The sequence below is a fragment of the Ursus maritimus genome, unplaced genomic scaffold, assembly GCF_017311325.1.
Source record: "Ursus maritimus isolate PB19 unplaced genomic scaffold, ASM1731132v1 scaffold_32, whole genome shotgun sequence".
Classification (NCBI taxonomy): domain Eukaryota; kingdom Metazoa; phylum Chordata; class Mammalia; order Carnivora; family Ursidae; genus Ursus; species Ursus maritimus.
Window position 1 is genome coordinate 737,139 of NW_024425786.1, and position 20,671 is coordinate 757,809.

Below are 20,671 nucleotides of genomic sequence, written 5' to 3' on the forward strand. Positions count from 1 at the left end.
TGCGAATGCACAAAGAGAAGTATTGGAAACAGGACTGCCCAACAGCAGGGCTGCCACTGGCACAGGAGGGAAAGCTCAGCAGGGGCTGGGCTCTGGCAGACACGGAGTTGGAGCAGCAGCTACCTGCACACCCGGACGTGAGGGCGTCGGTACTGGGACAGACACAGCCGCTGTCCTCCCCAGAGCAGACTTCGTTTCATGACTGACTGGTTTCCAGGGGATCAGGAAGAGTATGGTCACCCCTGAGGGTTGCCAGCGGCCAGACTAGTCTCGTGGAGAAGGGACCCGCAGCCCCAACCAACCAGATACCACCCTTCACATCTTCTCGCAAAAGCCCCTCACGTCAGGGTGACATGGCAACGGGAAGGCTCCTTTCCTTGGCTGTGCCCCAAACACAGGGAGTGGCTGAGGGTGCAAGGTTCCTGCTCAAAGCTCAGCCTGTCTCCTGCTCCTAAGAGGCTGTGCTGACTGGGTTAACTACTGCCTTGTTTGCCCCCCAACTAGAGGGAAGCTGGGGTACCAATCATTGGCTTGCCCAACCAGGGCTGGGAGCAGGTCCCTGCACACAACAGGCCCATCCCCAGTGTCTGTGAGGTGAACAGTCAGCACAGAATTAGCTGGTGTCACAAGGACAGACCGCATCACATCTAAGTCTTCTGTAAGGAGTTTCTGTAAAATAGGTTATAGTTGCATAGGAAAGACAGAACCCCTGAACACATTTTAAAACTTGATGTGTTCTGCAGCATACAAGAATTAATCTCACTTGCCTAATGGCTGGCAAAGGCCCCGACCCACATCTTCACCCCCTACTCACACAGATGGCATTGATGTCAGACTCGTGGCCGGTGAAAGTTTGCCGGCACATCCCTTCTCGCACATCCCAGAGTTTGGCTGAAGCATCACAAGCACCAGAGACAAACAGTCTGGTGTCAGGAGCGAGAGAAAGGCTCATAACATCCCCAGTGTGTCCAGTGAACGTGGTCGTCTGCTGGCCGGTCTCGATGTCCCACAGAGCACTGCAGCAGGAACAGAGGATAAGCAGTGACCTTGCTTTGTCAGACAACCAGTTATGTGAAAAACTGTCCTTCAAACCATCTAGGACCATAGCAAACCTTTGCGCTTTTTTCCCTGACAAATCTAAATTTTATAATGTGACTTTGGAAGGGAAACAAAGCAAACAAACAAAATACAGATGAGAACGCGGCCACGGGCTTTGGAGGAACTGTTGTCTCTACACCAACTCAAACACCAACAAAGAGGGAGCCAAGGGCCTGCACTCTGTGTGGCTTTGCAAGGAGCAGCAGGGAGCTCCTGGGGGTGACCCACATGAGGCAGAGCACGTGACTCTACTGCTGCCGGCTCCGTGACCCGACATGCCGAGGCCACAGGCCAGGACACGGAGACCACGCCAGGTAAACAGATGTCTCAGAGCAGTGCTGAGGTCCCACGGCCCTTCCCTGGAGCCACAAACAGGAGAGTGAGTGGCTAGTGCGCCATGGTGGCAGCCCTGAGTTTGGTGCCCTGCGGTGTCAGTGTGAGCAGCTACTAACGGGGTGTAAAGGTAAGATGAGGACAGTGCTATGAGTGGGGCATGTGCCATTTCTGTGCTGCAGGCTCGAGGAAACGTCACCACTGAAAACTGCTCAGTTCATCCCAGCCTCCCAGGAAATCTGGCTCAGATGCAAATCCAGTCACATCGTTTACACCTACCCTGTGTAGGGTTTCCTTGCTCGGGGCTTGGGGGACAACAGGGAGAAAATAAGATGTGCCCAGGACTCCGAAAAACCGTTATTCATAAATGGAAAAGCTTTAAAAATTATCTTCTAATAAAGAAATTCTTCCCCAAATCGACAATGTAGATTACACATCTTTTGTGAACTTACACAATTTATACAAAAAGGACACCTTGTAGACCTGGACAAGCTGGATATGGGAGTCATGCCCCGGCGCAGGGCCTGCCACCACATTATGCCTCAAAGACCAGAAAAGCCCCCAGGACAGTTTAAGTGTAAAATGACTCATAGGATACCTATCTGAACCAAACAAAACAGTGTAAAAACATTTAAGTCAAATCTCTAGCCTCAGCAGATAGCTTACTCTTTTTAACAGGAAACTATTAAAAATGTGTCTGCGTCCAAAACAAACAAACAAACAAACAAACAAACACCATCTGATCACTGAACTGTATGCCCTGGAGCCACAGACGAAAGAGCTCTAGGGACCAGGTGCATGAGGGAATAGCTTGAACTCAGGAGGAGTCTGACACAGCCCACTTGGAATCGTGACCCCTGCTCCTTCTGAGCGCTGCTGGGTCCACATGGCACGGTGCTCTTCTGAGAGGGGACGCAAGCACACCCACTCCCCGGGGGCTGCTGAGTGTCGCCCAGCCAGGGAGTGTGTGCCGTGGAAAGAAAAGCAGGCATTTCTTGTGCAGCTGCAGCTTCAACGTGTATGAGTCAGTCCTTCCTTGTTCGAAGTTAAACTTTGAGCTTTCAAGTCTGTAGAGTACGAGGAACTCACTTGTCACTCACGCACTTTTGTTGGCCGCCTCACGGCCACTTCAGACAAATAAACGATGGCCTAATTAATGTCAAGAATCTTATTTCCTACACATCTAAGGCGAGCACTGTGAGAACGGCACGGTGCTCAGATGCTCACCAGGTGGTGTCCCCAGAACTGGTGACGATCTGATTGTCATCCAGGAAGCGGCAGCAGGACAGGTAACCTGGAAAACAGACACAGATGACGACCCTGCAAGCCCCACCCCACCCCACCCCGATACTAAGGCCCTGTAAATAGAAAAACACACTGGCAAAATGACTACACCTGGAAGTCCCACATGTAGGTGAAGACCGTTGCATTTTCGGCAACCCCTAGCCCTGGCCTCACATGCGGTCGTGAATAAAGCAAGCAAGCGCAGCCCACAGGCACCGCTGGCTGACAGCCCACAGGCCAGGAGGTGCGGACCCCAGGATAAAGGGGAGGCGGTGAGCAGCCCGCCTCGCACGCTGGCGAACACTGTGCAGATGCAGGGAACACGCTCCGTCGCCGCTCCTCTGGTCCATGTGCAGGGACAGAGGTTCCCTTCCCACTCACACACCCACTCATCCCACAACAACGTACCCTGGCGCCTAGAACATATCTGTGATCAAAGGAGCGCTTCTACCCTCCTGGAGGTCATACTCCAGCGGGGAGAGAGAGTGTGCACATGTTAGGGGAGGAAGGGGAGAAGGCAGTCTGCAGAGGCCTCCCGAACCCTCCAGGAAGGCACAGCCAGAGCTGGGATGGGGGCACAGCCAAGCGGAGCAGTGGATTTGTTTTCTACAGGACACTACAGTAAGCAAGGTGGCATGGAAACAGTCGTGTGTTGCCTGAGCACCCACCCTGCCGAGCATGTGGGAGGCGAGGGAGAGGTGTAGAGCCGAGGCTGGGATGCTGAGGGTGGGACGTACTGAGATCCCTAACCTTGATCAGCTTCTGGTATGAGGAAAGGTAAAACAGAAAACCAATTTTACAGTACCTACACATTATGATTTCTACCTAATTAACTCTGTTTACCACAGATTATAATTTTGTTCTACTGTAAGTGACCCTAAGAACCAGAAGTGCTGGGTAAACAAATCTATCCCCGGAAGGAGTGTGCCCAGTGGGCTGGCCAGGACGCAGCCAGAGCTGCCCATGCCCCAGCTGCCAGGCATCAGACGGAAGGGGCGGCAACACTGCCTCTCTTGCAAGGACCAGACGCCACTGCCAGGTATGCCCTGAAACCTTTCTTCCCAGTCTATACCAGAGCCACATACGATGCTGTGCAAATCAGTGAAACAAAAAACAAAATATACACAAAGAAGAAACCCACAGATGGGTTTTGGTATGGAAAGTATAAGAATACAGGGAAAACAAAGCATTTACCTAAGAAATATTACCAAAATATTTAGAGACGACAATTTTTAAATATTCTTTGCCTAGAACAGGATGTCTGGCCAAGCACTTCCCAGAGCCCAGGTCACGTTCATCCACGGGGACACTAGGGACCCCAGGGGTGAATCAATGCCCAGCTAGGTAAGGAGTAGCCTGTGCTGAGAGACCACCTGATAACAAATACACACTGTGTACCTGACCCATGCCCCACCCCTACCCCCCAGGTCCTGGTCTCTCTTACTGCTGAAGCTCTGGCCCAAGTTCCTCTCCAAGAATAGCATTTGCTTCCTGCTGCATCTGACACTGATCCAGTCAGGTCACACATCCTTCCTTTCCAGAAGTCAGCGCTGGGTGTCCAACTCTATCCCGTGAAGTACCCAGAGGGCCCTCCACTGACCCTCACGCTGCACCATCACAGCCTCAGCCTGTCTGACTTGGGAGTGTAGGGAAGGCAGAGAGGAGAGTTGTGGCAACTCCAGTACCAGCAGTGTCTCACGCAGGGCTAGGCACGACACACCTGGTCAACGGCCCAAAGAAACATGACCTCCAAGATGGCCTCTGTGCACTTTGTGCATCACGCAGGTTGTGGGCACTAAGATGCATCAGGTGAAGAGGAAGGGCAAGGCAGTCTCCTCCCTCTAGGTCCTAAGGCCTGCTGACAGCAGAGAGGGATCATGCGGAAGGGGCAGGAGGCACTTCCTGCCTTAGTTAGGGAGGGCGGCCTTCCACATTCATTCCCTAACTTTCCATAGTTGGAGCTTTCAAAATATATACACAAATATTACTTTTAGCTGAAGTTAGGGCTGCCTGCTCACAGTCTTGTAACTCATTTCTTGGTCCTCTTCGTATTTTGTACACTGAGAGACAAAACACAATAACCAGGGGATACCTGGGAGGCTCAGTCAGCTAAGTGTCTGCCTTTGGCTCAGGTCATGATTCTGGGGTCCTGGGGTCGAGCCCCACACCAGGTGCCCTGGTCAGTGGGGAGTCTGCTTCTCCTTCTCCCTCTGCCCCTCTCCCCACTCTCTCTCTCTCAAATGAATAAATAAAATCTTTTAAATAAAAATAAAGGAATATCCTTAAAAAAAAAACAAAAAACAATAACCAGGTAGATGTTTTAATATATCTGTATCTTTTTAGATACTATATTTTTATAAGTTTTTTCCTTCCAGAAAGAAAAAGTAGAAACCAACTTTTAAATGGGACTAACAAACAAGTATTGTGCATCAATGTTCAACAGCACAGTGCTGGGGCCCATCTAACACAAATGCCGGGTCATATAGCCTGTGAGCGTGGCGATGGCACTGCGAGGCCAGCCTCCAGAAGGGCCCAACAGTGCTCCATATACTCAGAGACCAGGACAGCCTCAGAGGAGCCATCAGGCTGGACACAGTCAGTGGCTTCAGAATGTGGGCTTTGATGGGTGCCTGGGTGGCTCAGTAGGTTAAAGCAGCCGACTCCTGATTTTGGCTCAGGTCATGATCGCAGGGTAGAGGGCTCTGTGCTGGGTGGGGAGTCTGCTTGAGATTCTCCTGCTGCCCCTCCCCCCACTCTCGCTTTCATACGTGTTCTCTCTCAAGAAAGAAAGAAAGAAAGAAAGAAAGAAAGAAAGAAAGAAAGAAAGAAAGAAAAGGAAAAAGAAAGGGGAAGGAAGGAAGGAAGGAAGGAAGGAAGGAAGGAAGGAAGGAAGGAAGGAAGGATGCAAGCTCTGAAATCAGAAATACATGGCTCAATTCTCATGCAGTGGCTTAACCAGCCCTGAGTTCTCTGATGAGCTGCCATCTCCCCAGTGATGGGGATGGTCCCAGAGAACGGCTGGGAGGAACAGAGTTGTCTGTGCACTCACGAAGTTCTGAATAATTGGTGGCGGTTACCATCTTTGTTACTAAAGAATGAATAAATTACCTGGGAGGGCTGTGTTTGTGTGGACACATGTGTATATGTGTGTGCAGGGTGGGGTTGCCTCATGTGAAGATGGCCCCCACCACGTGTGTGTTTGTGTATGTGGGGTTTACCCATGTTTGGGGGTGTGCTACACAGTGACCAGCCAGTGGTCCTGCTGTCTTCTGGGAGCCTCCAGAGGGGCTGGGAAAACAGACCCTGACAAGCATGGGTGCCAAGTCTGGAGGTGCTCAGGCAGAAGGGTGTCCCTGTGCACCTCACACAAACCATAGATGAGGCTGTCAGGACATGCTGGGGACAGCCTGGTGCAGGGACTAGGCTGCCACAGTCCAGAGACAGGAGGGCTGACACAGGCAGTGCAGTGAGCAGGTGCTTGGGTCACGGACCATGGGGGAGATTAGGGAATGCTGTCAGCTGAGGCCTGGAGGACAGAGGCAGGACGTCCTGACAAAGCATGTTGCCTGGTTGGGAATCTGTTGCTAGAGAAGCAAATACACTCACTTCTGCGACTGGAGAAGCTCCTGACCCAGAGAGAGCAAAGCCAGGATCCAATGTGGTAGAAGAGTGACTCGTGTGGCCCCCCAAGACCAAAAGGCCCAGCTAAGGTAACTTGTCCCAAGAACACGGCTACTGACAAACTGGAAACCGTCTAGACATCCAGCAACAGGAACACATCAGCACGCAATGGAACTCTCTCAATTCTTTAGAAATATCATAGTTCTGGGTGAAATTACAGGTTAAAGGAAGAGAATTTAAAATTATTTCCCCAAATTTCTACAGTGAGCACATATTGGTGGTTTAGGCCAGCCCACCCCTAGAGAGCACCAGGGAACCAGGTTGGGCGCTACGGCTAAGTTGGAGCCAGAGACACAAGGCCCCACTGTGGGCACCCACCAGGCAGGTGCCTACCAGGAGGGAGAGCGTTCCAGCCCAGAGCTAGAGGGAAAGCCGCCTGCTCCACTCTGTGGTACGCACAGCAGCCGGAGAGCACAGACAGTGAAAGCACACTGTTCAAAGACTTTGATAAAACGACATGAAGTAACCCGAAGATGTGAGAGCGAGGAAATGCCAAAGAAGGGTTTTATTAAGAGTTAGGAGAACTTAGGGGCGCCTGGGTGGCTCAGTTGGTTAAGTGTCTCTGACTCTAGATTTAAGCTCAGGTGGAGATCTCAGGATCATGGGATCGAGCCCCACATCGGGCTCTGTGCTGGGCGTGAAGCCTGCCTGGGATTCTCTCTCTCCCTCCCCCTCTGCCCCTTCTCTCTTAAATAAATAAGTAAGTAAGTAAGTAAAAAAGTAAATAAGTAAATAAATAAATAAATAAGAGTTAAGAGAGTTTACAGTATTGAAAGAGAGACGAACTTATCAAGTGGTAATGGCAGAAGATGGAATCAGATGAAAACACAAGCAGACTAGAAACACCTTCAGATGTATTCACAAGGCTGCGTGGCCTCGTCATCTCAGAGCTTGGGGTTTTGGGCAGTTTGTCATCATCCTTCCAAGATGGTGTGAGATCTGGATCCAGGCAACCAAATCCAGGAGGCTGGATGGGGTGGGTGTGGAATCCAGTGTGGCCAATGGCAGGCACAGCCAGGACTTGCGGCCGCCCTAGGAAAACAGGCTCTTTTTCTGCTGGGGCTCCTAAGCAGGCTAGATGGAAAGGAGGCCAAGGGAGCCATCCAGAGGGAAGCCAAGGGGCAAGCATGCACACTACCCAGATGGCACCGTGAGCCCTACTCCCAGGCCAGGCATCAGGCAGCCCGACCCCCCAGGAACGTTCCATGAGATTATTTAGTGAGCAGTGGGACCTGAGTTTCCCAGACTGTGACACACAAGCAAAAAGCCTAAAGCATGTCACATTTAACTAACTGCCAACGAAGAGGGTGCCAATGAGCAGCCCAATGATAACCCCTGGAGCAGAATGACAAGGAGACATCTTTCCCCGTACATCCAAGTCTGCTGGTGTGTGCCAGAGAAACAAGTGATTAACAGACAATGTGTCTGGTCCACTGTGCTTTCACATGAATATGAAATATCCAGCCTCAGATCGTATGAACAAACTATCCCTAGGAAACAAAGTTTTAGCCACCACAGCTGGTTTGGCAGGAATGCTAGGCAGTCACTGAGCAACATACCACGTTGTACCCAGAAAACCTCTGGCTAAACTCAATTAAAATGTTTATGCCTCTGTGGCCATCTTGACCAGAATGATGTCAGGAAGGACAGGGTGTCCACATTGCAATGAGACGTTTAGGAAGGAAGGAACCTCTAAAAGCAGGTGTCAATTCTTTTCTCATCAGCGTGGAGGGACCTGCTCTGAGAACAGTCTGTGATACCAGGCCTGACACTTCCATCAGACGTGAGTCTTCAGGGCGTTCCTCATCTCTCAGACAGGATTTCCACCAACAGCACTCAGACAGTTGTGCTCTGTACGTACTACACGTACATTACTAATAATAAACGTCCCAGCTCAATCATTGTGAATTCAGTCCATCAGCTGCTTCCAGAGGGCATCTTTTACTCTGTAAGATAGAGCGCCATCTGAGAGCTCCTCTCTGAAGTACTGCCAGAGAGTTTCCAAACCCTGGGTAGCTGACTCTAGAGAAACAAGCTTCTGTTTGTTCCATATGGGCCCTTACATTCCATGGAAACAACAGCCGGACACAATTGATTACGAAGAGCCTTATCCCTGAAGATGAGTTGCACAGGATTCCCGTCCTGGGACTATGAGACATGACTAGGAAGGATTCAGTACGCCTGCTGATAACAGCACTCACAGGCATATTTTGTGCATCTGAGTTTCTAAGATTCTACAAGAAAATGTCCCAACCATGGCTTAACCAAGAGTTCTCAACCTAATGCTCAGGCCAGAGAGAGGCATCGTAAGTGATGAACAGACACTCAGGTAGGAGACAAGACAAAGACAGCAAACCCTCAGATGTGATGAACCCACTAACAGTTCACACCTTTACCCTCTGACTAAAACAAGACTATTTTAAGCTTATTAGATTTCAACCTTTATTGACTTGAAGCTGAAAACTATGTATCATGTCTGAAGAAAGTAATACATACTCTAAAGAGGCCAAACGTTTTTAAGAAACCACTCAACTCCCAGGAAGTAAAATTTCATGACATAAGGGAAACAAAAATTTCAAAATATTTCCTCTAAGACTCATTTTATTTCTTTTTTTTTTTAAGATTTTATTTATTTATTTGACAGAGAGAGAGAGAGACAACCAGCAAGAGAGGGAACACAAGCAGGGGGAGTGGGAGAGGAAGAAGCAGGCTCCCAGCTAAGGAGCCTGATGTGGGGCTCGATCCCAGAACGCCGGGATCACGCCCTGAGCCGAAGGCAGATGCTTAACGACTGCGCCACCCAGGTGCCCCAAGATTCATTTTATTTCTTGTTTCGACAAATGCAGTGTTAAAAAATCTAAAGCCTTAATTAAAAATGGAAGTCAATACACTGAATCTGGTTATAAATTAGGGATTGATAAACATTAAGAACATATGTTTTTTACGTGTTGGAAGTTCATCAACGCGATAAAGTGGTTTATGAAGTGTGCTCATTGGACAGAATCACATAGCTCACAAGGGTCATGCAGAGAGCCCATCCTGGCTTCCGGCGGTCGGGCAGCAGTTCCTATCCACAGGAGCAACTTTCCCCACAGAAAACTACGAGCTCTGGACAAATATAAAAACAAACAGGAGCGCCTGGCTGTCTCCTTCAGTGAAGTGTGCAGCTCTTAATCTCAGGGTCATGAGCTCAAGTCCCATGATGGGTATGGAGACTGCTTAAAAATAAAATCTGTAAAACAAACAAACAAACAAACAAACATCTAAAGGCACAGGAAACAACAGCAGACAAAACAAAGGGGAGCCTACACTTGGAAAAAAGGAAAGGCACTGAGTCTGCTTTAATGGCAGGTCCCCATCTTACACCATGTGGGTAAGATCTGTGCCCAACCTTGAATAGCCAGTGGACAGATCTGCAGGCAACCACAGTAGGAGAGTCAAAGAAGAAAGCCTAGAAAGGAGAAAGCCACAGAAGAGGAGCCCTAAATCATGCACCTAAGTGCCCAAAGCTTACATCTGAACCACACAGGCAAAGAGCAGGCTCCATATGACCTGGCTGATAGAAAAGGACAGACAAGGTCTCTGTTGCTGCCCAGCAGGATGCAGCATGGCTGTGCCAGAACACAAGAGTGCAGAATCTCGACAACACAACATGTCACAACGTCCAGGGAAGTGTTCAAAATTACTAATTGTACTAATAGGAAAATGTCACCCATACTGAAAAGAGCCACCAAGACCAACCTCAAGAGGATGAGCTGTTGAAATGGCAGACAAACATTCTGAAGACAGCTCTCATAACTATGAAGAAGGACATCAAATATACATGTAATAAATAAAAAGACAGGAAATCTCAGCAGAAAAATGAGAATATTTTTTAAAAAGCAAACAAAAATTCTACAATCTAAAAACAGAATATCTGACAAATACAGGTTGCTGGGTAGTCAGAATACTGTAGGTGCCAGAAGTCACACGAGCCTGAGGACAGATCTGAAGAAGGGGGGAGACTGCAGAAAAAAGAAGAGAGTCACAGGAACCCACAGGACCATATGAAAACCCACACACTGGAGTGCAAAAGGAGAGGAGAATACAGAACAGAAAACGTATTTGAGGACATGGCCTAAAATATCCCAAATTTAGTAAGAGACAAAACTTTACATGTAAATTCAAGATGCTGAAGCACAATAAATACAAAGAAAAATCACACCAAGGCATATCATCATCAAACTGCCAAAACACGAAGAAAAAAGCTTTAAAGTGCTGAAAGGAAAAAAAAATGTCAACCCCAGAAATCAATATATCCAGCAAAAATACTCTTCAAAAATGAAGGAAAACAGGGGCACCTGGTTGACTCAGTCCACAGAGCGCCCAACATTTGATGTCAGGGTCATGAGTTCAAGCTCCACACTGCGTGTAGAGTTTACTTAAAAAAAAAGAAAACAAGGGGGCACCTGGGTGGCTCAGTCGTTAAGCGTCTACCTTCGGCTCAGGGTGTGATCCCAGCATTCCGGGATCGAGTCCCACATTGGGCTCCTCCGCTGGGAGCCTGCTTCTCCCTCTCCCACTCCCCGCTTGTGTTCCCTCTCGCTGGCTGTCTCTCTCCCTGTCAAATAAATAAATAAAATCTTTAAAAAAAAAAGAAAGAAAGAAAGAAAACAGGGGCACCTGGGTGGCTCAGTTGGTTAAGCGTCTGCCTTTGGCTCAGGTCATGATGCCAGGGTCCTGGGATTGAGTCCCAGTGGGGCTCCCTGCTCAGCGGGGAGTCTGCTTCTCCCTCTCCCTCTGTGCTCTCTCTCACAAGTAAATAAATAAAATCTTTAAAAAAAATAAAATAAAAACTTAAAACAAAACAAAACAAAACAACCCTTTGGGGCCTCTGGGTGGCTCAGTCGGTTGAGCCCGACTTGGTTTCCCGCTCAGATCATGACCTCAGATTGAGGCCTGAGTCAGCTGTGCGCTGAGTGTGTAGTCTGCTTAAGATTCTCTCTTTCCTTGTCCCTCTGCCACTACCCCCTCTCACCCACTCTCCCCCTCCCCCAAAAAACGAATGAAGGAAAGTGGCATTTTTAGAAAAATGAAAATGGAGAGTAGTCACTCTAGTAGACCTCCACTAACTGTAAAAAACTAAAGTGAAAGAAAGAAAGAAAGAAACAAACAAACAAACAAACAAACAAACAAACTAAAGCAAACTCATCAAGCTGAAGAGAACACAGAAGAAAACTCTCATCTTTAGAAACGAAGGAGGAGCACTAGTGATGGTAAATATTGGAGTAAAAGACAATTCAAGTTTCTTCAAATGGCCAAGAATGTTTATAGGGAAAAGCAGAACAATGTATGATGGGGGCGTATAGATCAATAGCTATGAAAACATGATAAAGAACGAGGAATGGCAGAGGGGGCCTGGGACGCTCAGTCAGTTGAGTGTGACTCTTGATTTCGGCTCAGGTCATGACCTCAGGGTCATGAGATTGAGTCCCTGCATCTGCCAGGCTCCAAGCTGGGTGTGGAGTCTGCTCAAGATTCTCTTTCCCTCTGCCCCTCCTCATTTGTGCTCTCTCTCACTCTCTCTCTCAAAAAGAAAAAAAAAAAAACAAAAACACAAAAAACAGAATGGTGAAGGGAAGAAAAATGGGCCTTTATGCCTGCAAGGCTCTTGTGTTTTATATGAACTGATACAACATTAACTCTGAGCAGACCATGAAAAGTTAGGAATGTACACTGTAATCACTAAACCACTAAAAATTAATGCAAGGAGGAAACCTAGCAGGCCAACAGATAAACTCAACTAGTATTCTAAGAATTTAGGTTAGTATTCTAACCGAAAAGGCAGGAAGGCAAAGCAAGTGGTGGCACGACAGAGCTCTAGCCAACTATAAGCATACCACACGGAACAGGGCGGACCATCACCACCGGAAAGGCAGAGACCTTTGCAACGGATGAAATGCACGACCCAACTACACGCTGTCTATAAGGGACCCTACTTACACAGATACAGTCAACTTGAAAGAAAATGGATGGAAAAAAACGTGTGGAAACAACAGAAATCGAGAGTGACTCTAGTGACATCAGATAAAGCAGACTTACAACAAAGAATATTCTGAGAGAAAAAGGGACATTTCATCATGATAAGAGGATCAATTCATCAGGAAAACATGACACCCATAAATGTATACACTTCTAACAGAGCTCAAACCATATGAAGCAAAAATTGCCAGAATTAAAGGGAGAAAGTGATAAATCCATAATCAAGGCCCTTAACATCCGCTCCCAGCAGTTCACAGAGATAAGATAGGAGAGACTTGAGCAGGATCAAAAGTCTGGCTGGAATGAACACACCGAGAACACTGCCCAGCAACTGCAAAATAGACTCGGATTCCATGTGTCTGTGGCGTGCTCATCCTGACACTCTGTGCTCCATTAAAAACAAGCCCCAATAAACCGAAAAGAACTGAAATGACACAGAATCTGTTCTCTGAACATGATGGAACTTAATTATAAATCAGTAATAAGCAGTCCAAGGAAACTTCAGGTACTTGAAAATTAAACATCATACTTCTAAGTAACATACGAATTAAAGAAGTAATCAAAAGGATATTAAAACTACTTCAAGCTGAATGATAATACAGTTAAAGCACTGTTTAGAGGGAAATTTATAGCTTTAAGTGCTTCTGAAGGTCTAAGGCTCCACCTTAAGAAGCTGGAAAATTAAGAAGGAAGCAACCCCAAAGCCAGCAGAGAGCAGGAGATAAGGTAGGACAGAAATGAACAAAATTCAGGAAGCACATCTTTAAAAGGACAACCGATCCCATCTAACTCTGGTGGTTGCCAGAGGGGAGGTTGGAGGGGGACGGAGGAAACGGGTAAAGGGGATTAAGTACACTTACTGTGATGAGCACTGAGCAACACATGCACGTGTTAAATAATTACACTGTACACCTGAAACTAACAGAATACTGATGCTAGTTACACTTTAATAAACAAAAAATCACACAAATTCAAAGGAAAAAAAAAAGGCCCTCTGCTAAAGTTAATTTAACAGAAGGTTTGACTAGAGTCAAAAGTAGTAGTATTTACTCCTTCACTTATGATCATTTCTTTGGTAGCATGTGCTGTAAGTGAGCCCGGTGGGGTGTAACTGAGAACTGAGCAGACAGTCACATAAGTAAAATATTAGGATGAGACTTCCTTTTTCAGAAACACTTTGGTTTTTGTTATGAATAGTAAGTGTCACAAGTAAACTAAACTTGGCAAAATAATAAACCCCTAACCCTTAAAGCTGGCTGTGTTCAAACGAACAGCCTAGAGGACTCTATTCTGTTTCCTTCTCAACAACAGTGCTAGTGGGTATGAAGTGTATGAAGGGGACAGTTTGCATCCATACACTTAGGTATGTGTGTATGCGTGCGTATCCATGTGTGTTCAGGCATGTGCAGGTTAGGAAACCCACGTGGAAAGGCTCAAGATACAAGATGGCTTAGAAGAAGGTAACGGACTGAACTATGTGACGATAAAATAAAAAGGGTGTCTGCCAGCTATGAAGGCGTGACCTGGGTCCCTGAGATCCTTGAAAACAGACGCAATGGCGACCTCAATCCAAAGGTTTCTTACCAGTGAAGGCATATCAAAGCCTGTCTTTGACTTCATTTTCAGAATGTTTCTGGCCATTATTACAACCAATCTCATTAAATAACTATTGAGAAGAGGTGAGTGTCCAAAACACATAAGACACGGCAGGCAAAAAAATTTCCAACTCTAAAGTTACTGGTGAGAACGTACCTGTATGTCCGGCCAGTTCACGGCTCACACGTACATTTCCTTCACGAGTTTTCAGATTGTAAATGGAGCAAATGTTATCCAGGCCACCGCAGGCCACATAGTTCCCAGAAGGGGCATATGCACAGGTCATGACCCATGAGGAACGCAGAGGGATGGCATGGACCTAAGTGACAAAACATAGATGATGCAGACACACTCAAGTTCAAAAACATTAACTAAGGACACTATGGTTCTTTTCCAGTCTTCAACTTTCATTGCAGAGAAGATGACACGGCAAAACAACGGCCAGAATTATTTTGAAAATAATTTATACATGTGGCCAGTCAGATAAAGTACTAATTTAATTAGAAATCCATGGGGCACCTGGGTGGCTCAGTCAGTTAGTGATCTGATTCTTGAACTCAGCATAAAAAAAAAAAACACAAAACACCAACATCCAGTGCTGCACACCAATTTACTCTGCAGTCTTGTTAAGGTCACAATTTATGGTTAGGTATGCACCTAAGTAACAGTTTTAGTCTCCTAAACGCAGATTATATGTTAAAAAGAAAAAACAGTTCACTAGCCTGTCAAAATGGCTATAAACTGATTTACAAAACAAAATGTTTTCAGTGAAGTAACAAAACTAGACACTGTGATTAATCCTGCCACAGACCTCCCCACGTTTGGGATAGATTTGTTGTCTTAGGACTCTGCAGTTAAAATACGACAGTCTGATCTTTTCCTACGTATGGACCAAGTGACAGTAAGTGCTTCCTCATTCAGTACAACCTTGGATTAAGTGTTTAAAAGAATTTAATTTACATTTCAAAGTACACTGCCTTTCAGGTTATCTCTTGTGAAAACGAATAACTAAATGAAAAGCTGGATTTCTACATTTTTAAATAAAACATGAAAGTCCTCAGATTGAGGGAACTCTGGAATCGGAACTCTGGAATCCAGGTCTTTCAGAACCACGAAGGAGGGACTTAGCTCCTGCCTGCCTTGCAGTGAGACCAGGAACCACAGCAGAAGACACTAGCAGCATGTGCTAGCCACGTGATTTGGCTTCACACTGAAAACAAAACTCACCACGATTCCCCTCCCTATCCTGTGTGATGTGTTTTTATACAAGCGGACCGGAGGTTAGAAGCCTGGCTCCTCCTAGGTTGGTTTCTCAGGAAGGGGCTGCTGCAGTCCTTACCTTGTTCGTGGTGTAGCTATCCCAGATGATCAGTTTGCCATCCTGTGAGGCACTGACTAGAAGCCTGCAGGAAGAGGACAAAAGAAAACTATCAGTACCACAGCAACAGGTATCACAGAAAGGCAACGGTACAAACTAAATCTTAGTGACTACGAACACACACTTCAGTGTCACATTTGTTTGAGACAAAGCACACTGATTTATAAAAAATAATTAAAAAGGTCTAATTGTTAGCTCAACTTTGAAAGCATGAAAGAAAATACTCCCATAAGTAACAGTTCAGATTCAAGTGCTTGCCTTCAAATGCAGACTAGATCACCAAAGCCACTCTCTGGTGAGCTAAGGTTGATTTCTTTTTCTTTCTTTCTTTCTTTCTTTCTTTCTTTCTTTCTTTCTTTCTTTCTTTCTTTCTTTCTTTTTCTTTCTTTCTTTCTTTCTTTCTTTCTTTCTTTCTTTCTTTCTCTCTTTCTCTCTTTTCAAAGATTTTTATTTATTTATTTGACAGAGAGAGAGAGAGAGAGAATACACAAGCGGGGGAGTGGTAGGCAGAGGGAGAGAAGCAGGCTCCCCACTGAGTGGAGAGTCCAACGTGGGGCTCGATTCCAGGACCCAGGATCATGACCTAAGTCAAAGGCAGATGCTTAACCGACTGAGCCACCCATGCGCCTCGACAGGTTGGTTTCTTATAACGCTTATGTTTGGTTTTTGGTTTTTATAAATCAAATTTCAGACATATAGATTTTTTAGAACCAAAGGTGTTAGAAAACATTTAGTATACAACTTTATGTTCCATTTGACAAGTAGAAAGCATAGATAGTAAAGAATAATCAGCTTGTAGATACTCCAAATTTATGAGACATTTCTCACCAAAAAAATAAAACAAAACAAAAATCATGAAAATTTCCCAGACTGGGCTAATGGTAGAATCCAGTCTCCTTGAAACATTAAGGAGGCACTTAACCTCCCACCTGCTTTGCAAAGAGATGACAAACTACAGCAGAATCGTGTCTTGTCCAGCAGAAGAGACTAGTAACTGTCATGAATCTCCTTCATGATTATTCTCTTGCTTTGGGTAACCGCTAAGTTTGGGATCCTGTGTTGAAAAGGTGCTCCGTCTATATTGGCAGAATTAAGACAGGATACTGCAGAAGGAAAGCATGACTAATGGGCAAAGGGACACAGTAATTCCGGAACCACAGCGACTCATAAGATACCCTAAGAACTCTATCCTACAGAATGTGCTATTTTCAAGGAATGGCAAGGAGGCTCTACTCATAATGCTAGGCAGAGATATGCCACAGTCTGAGCCACCCAGGCGCCCCAGAGTTTTAATTTTAAAGATTTTAATTAAACACAGGTTTTGATCATTTCAGCCAAAAGCATATCTGACTTAACAAACGGTAACTTACTCAAGACATTCTGACAACTGTGATATTTTCCATCAAATTCTATGTTCTGATGCATAAACTTCCTTTACAAGGAGTCAACAATGAGTTTGGCAAAGAACACAAATGTTTTCAGTGCTGCACTGCAAAATTTATCAGAGAACCAAACTAAGTGCAGGTGCAATCCTATCATTTTTCAGATGCAATTTCTTAAAGCAAAGCCCTCCACCCAGGTTTAGTAACAAACCTATTACGCACTTAAAGCTATTTCCTTCCCCGTAACAGAGTAAGGTTCAGTCTGCTGCTCAATTTCTGGTTGGCCCTTTACAGTCTTTGAATGGAATATCCAAGCCAACGCAAAGAAGCTCAATCTCCAGCAGGGTCACCTTTAGAAAAGTCTCCTGGTCAGAGAGCTTAATATTTGCTGACTCGCCCAGGGGTTAGAGAAATGTTAAGCTGTCCAATGATCCTCCAGAAGGTGAGAGAGGACACTTCTTAATCCAAGACAGGACAACTGTTGGAGAACTGGGTTCATTTTGCCCCTACAGCTTTCGGCTATTCATAAGTCAGTTACTGTGAGGCGCATCCACCCAGAACACACAGGCGAGAGCCAGCAAGGAGGGGAGGGCTCCAGGGAGCTGAGAACAGAGACTGAATAGAGGCCCACATCCACATGCCTCTGGCCCTCATTTACTTGGAGGAGGGAGGGCTCTCAGGCCTAGCTGGGCCAATTGTGTTTCACTCTCAATTATAACAAGAATTTAGCAGATTTTAGAAAGGGAAGAAACAGTTTCACATTAACTCATGTAACTGAAAGAGACTCTCAAATGTTGTAAAAAGTAGAATTTAAGTATAAATGAAAATATTAAGTCGATAAACATAAATGTATACGCAAACCTTCTGAGACACGCATATGCGCAAACCTCTTATTGTGGGGCTCTCCTATGGTTTTGAAAAATAAACTGCTGATCAGTACAACAGTTTAAGAGCATCTCTAAACTACAGAAACATGGTAAGATAACTGGTATTCATGAATTACAGCCTTGAATCATGAGAAACAAATATTTTGGACTTTAGAAAGACAAAAATTTACCTACCCAGAAAATACGGCTATGTAGAAAAAAATAATATCTGAAAAGCTCTGAATAGCAGAGATCCTCCTTAATATCATTTTTCGTTTTCTTTTGTTTGTGATTATAAAATAGGGCCCCTTATAAGGGTACTGTGAAACGTAACTGTGCAGTTTCAAAAGCAGTTATAAAACAAGTGACGGGGCGCCTGGGTGGCACAACGGTTAAGCATCTGCCTTCGGCTCAGGGCGTGATCCCGGCGTTCTGGGATCGAGCCCCACATCAGGCTCCTCCGCTATGAGCCTGCTTCTTCCTCTCCCACTCCCCCTGCTTGTGTTCCCTCTCTCGCTGGCTGTCTCTATCTCTGTCAAATAAATAAATAAAATCTTTAAAAAAAAAAAAACAAAAAAAAAACAAGTGTCTACCGCTCCATCCAAGAAACAGAGCAAGACTACAACAGCCCCCACGAGCCTCCCATGCGATCTTCCAAGTCCCCCCTTCTTTAAGGGGTGACCGTGACCCTGAATTTGGTGCTACTTATTCATGCCCTTGCTGTTTTTCCTTCTGAGCTTTCAAAGCACCATTTGTGTATGGACCAGATGGAGCATAAAGCTTTGCCCCATGACTGGGAAGCTACATGATATGGTGTCCACCTGCCCTCCTGCTTCACCCTGAGCCCCCGTCCTCGTTTCCACAGCTACCTGCAGGTTGACCTGGTGCTCCCAGTGACCCTTAGGCACAAGGAACGTGTCACCTCTGCAGTTCCCCAAACTAGAGCCCAGCTGTTGCAGGAGAGCAAATTGCTTAAGGAGGCAAGACAACGACTGGGCTCCAAGTACCCGATTCCTGAGTACCAGGCTCTGAGCACTAGGCTCCGAGTACCAGGCTCCAAGTGCTGGATTCCTCAGTACCAGGTTCTGGGTACAGCCTAGCTGCAGTGTCTATCAAGTGTCCTGTCTGATAAGGACACTGATGTTCCTACAGATGGAGGAAAAGCCCTGGAGGCAATACACCATTTGGTTACTGTCTACTTTTGATAACAAATTCCAAGGTGGACTGACTAGCAAGGGCATTTTTCTTCCTTTCCCCGTTCTTAGTCTTTCTGATTATTGCCATCATTAAAATGATCGGTTAGCTCTCATTTGCATTTGAAAATGTACGGAACAGCGTATAGAACAAACTAAAGATAGATTCTTTTGTTCTGTAGCTGTTTACACTCTAAGGCAGACAATTTCATGAACAAAGAGAAAACCAAGCAATTCCTCTCTGACATACAACACAAAATAATGCTACTCAAAGAAAGGCATTTTGAGACTCATACACCAGGTATTTGAAAGAGCATGTTACAGCCACTAAGTCACATAGCATGTTATTTAATTATTTGGGTGGAAAAGGTAGAAGAGAGATCCTCCAGCAGCCTCTAAAAGAAAGAGAGAGTTGAGCAGATTTCACTCTGGTGATGCTGCAGGTTAAAGCAACGAGCGCCTGAGGGGCATTTTCTTGTCAGGACGGTGGATAACAGGAAGGCGGGGCAGCAGCGGCAACATGCGCTCCCACACGTCTGCGGCGGGCTCCAAGAAAACCAGCAGCAAACCTGTGCACAGCACTCGGGATGCTCTAGTCACTGCTCGAAGGCTCAACACACTCAATCTTCCCCACACCACAGAGCAGGTTATGATCCCTGAGCCAGGACGCTGAAACCACAAGAGGGTAGGAGCCAAGGAGTGATGAGCAACAGGCTGGAAAGGCAAGGAGCCATGGCACAGAGAAGCTGTGTAACCTCCCCAAGGTCACACAGGCACGGCACAGTGGAGCTGGGAGAGCAGAGGTTGGGGGGGGGGCGGTCACGGCTCATATAAACATGATGAAGGCAGTGAAGCAATGACAGTGTATCATCAGCCCAGGTGAGTGGAAATACGCACAGGCGTGTGCAATTGTGATGCTATACCTGGCCTGCCCAGACACTGACAACATCCTCATTCTGTCTTTACGAATGACAGCAAATGAGTTCAGGTTATTTTTCCTCAGAAAAACAGAACAATCCTTGAGTGTCTCAAGCAGTATGTTTTGCTCATGCTCCCACACACCTGGAATCCGTGCCCCAATGCATGGCATAAATTTTGGCCAAGTGCCCCCTCAGCGTTCTCCTGGTGCGCATCTGGATTCTTCCCACTGGGTCGATGTTGTTTGTGATCTTAAAAATAAAAGTTACTACAAATTAAAAGTCTGTCATGGAATGACCTCTCCTGAGGCCTCCTCTCCCACCCTCCTTGCAGCCCCACCCTCTTGCTCTGGTGTGCTGCTCACCCACGGTGCTGTGCCCACCCAGTTCCTGCTGGTCACCCAAGGCAGCTCTCCAGTGTGGCTTCTCCTGCTTACCACGGCACCTACCTTCCTTTCATGGTCCGTATGAAGTCCATCGCTCTACTTGCTCTTCAAGACCTCTGTTCCCCCAACCCCTCTCTCCACGATGTGCGCACACAGCGCCAGTCCACAGGTGCGCTGACTTCCCTGGGTCTCCCTCCCTCCTCTCTCTAGCTGCTCATCCAGGCCCAGCTCCTCTTGCCCCTTAGTCCTTGCAGGCTCGCTCTCCTTCCAAACTACAGTCCCATCGGCCCGTCACACCGAACACAGGCCCACTGCTCACACACTGTCCACAGCAACCATGCTGGGCACTGATCTGCACAAGTCGGCAGCGACTAGAAATACTGTTGCTTATGGCACAGAACTGGACATGCAGACCTGAGGATTCACTCCAACATGTAAAAAACGGACATTAACGATTCTGCGCTGACAACTGGACTAAGTGTATCACTTAGTTTGTTTGTTTGTTTCTTAAGATTTTATTTTTAAGTAATCTCTAC

The 20,671-nt window shown here is 46.4% G+C and overlaps 1 protein-coding gene across 3 annotated transcripts in view; it reads right to left on the bottom strand.

The window, feature by feature from the left end:
- The window catches only part of GNB1 (G protein subunit beta 1), a 94,291-nt gene that overhangs the window by 4,405 nt on the left and 69,215 nt on the right, over positions 1–20,671 (bottom strand). For all 3 annotated transcript variants that reach the window (XM_040645653.1, XM_040645655.1, XM_040645654.1), the window contains 5 exons: positions 19,895–20,001; positions 15,353–15,416; positions 14,170–14,332; positions 2,659–2,725; positions 815–1,016 (listed from right to left, as the gene is read on the bottom strand). In XM_040645653.1, the coding sequence (XP_040501587.1) occupies positions 815–1,016; positions 2,659–2,725; positions 14,170–14,332; positions 15,353–15,416; positions 19,895–20,001 (603 nt within the window). The remainder of the gene's footprint in view (positions 1–814; positions 1,017–2,658; positions 2,726–14,169; positions 14,333–15,352; positions 15,417–19,894; positions 20,002–20,671) is intronic.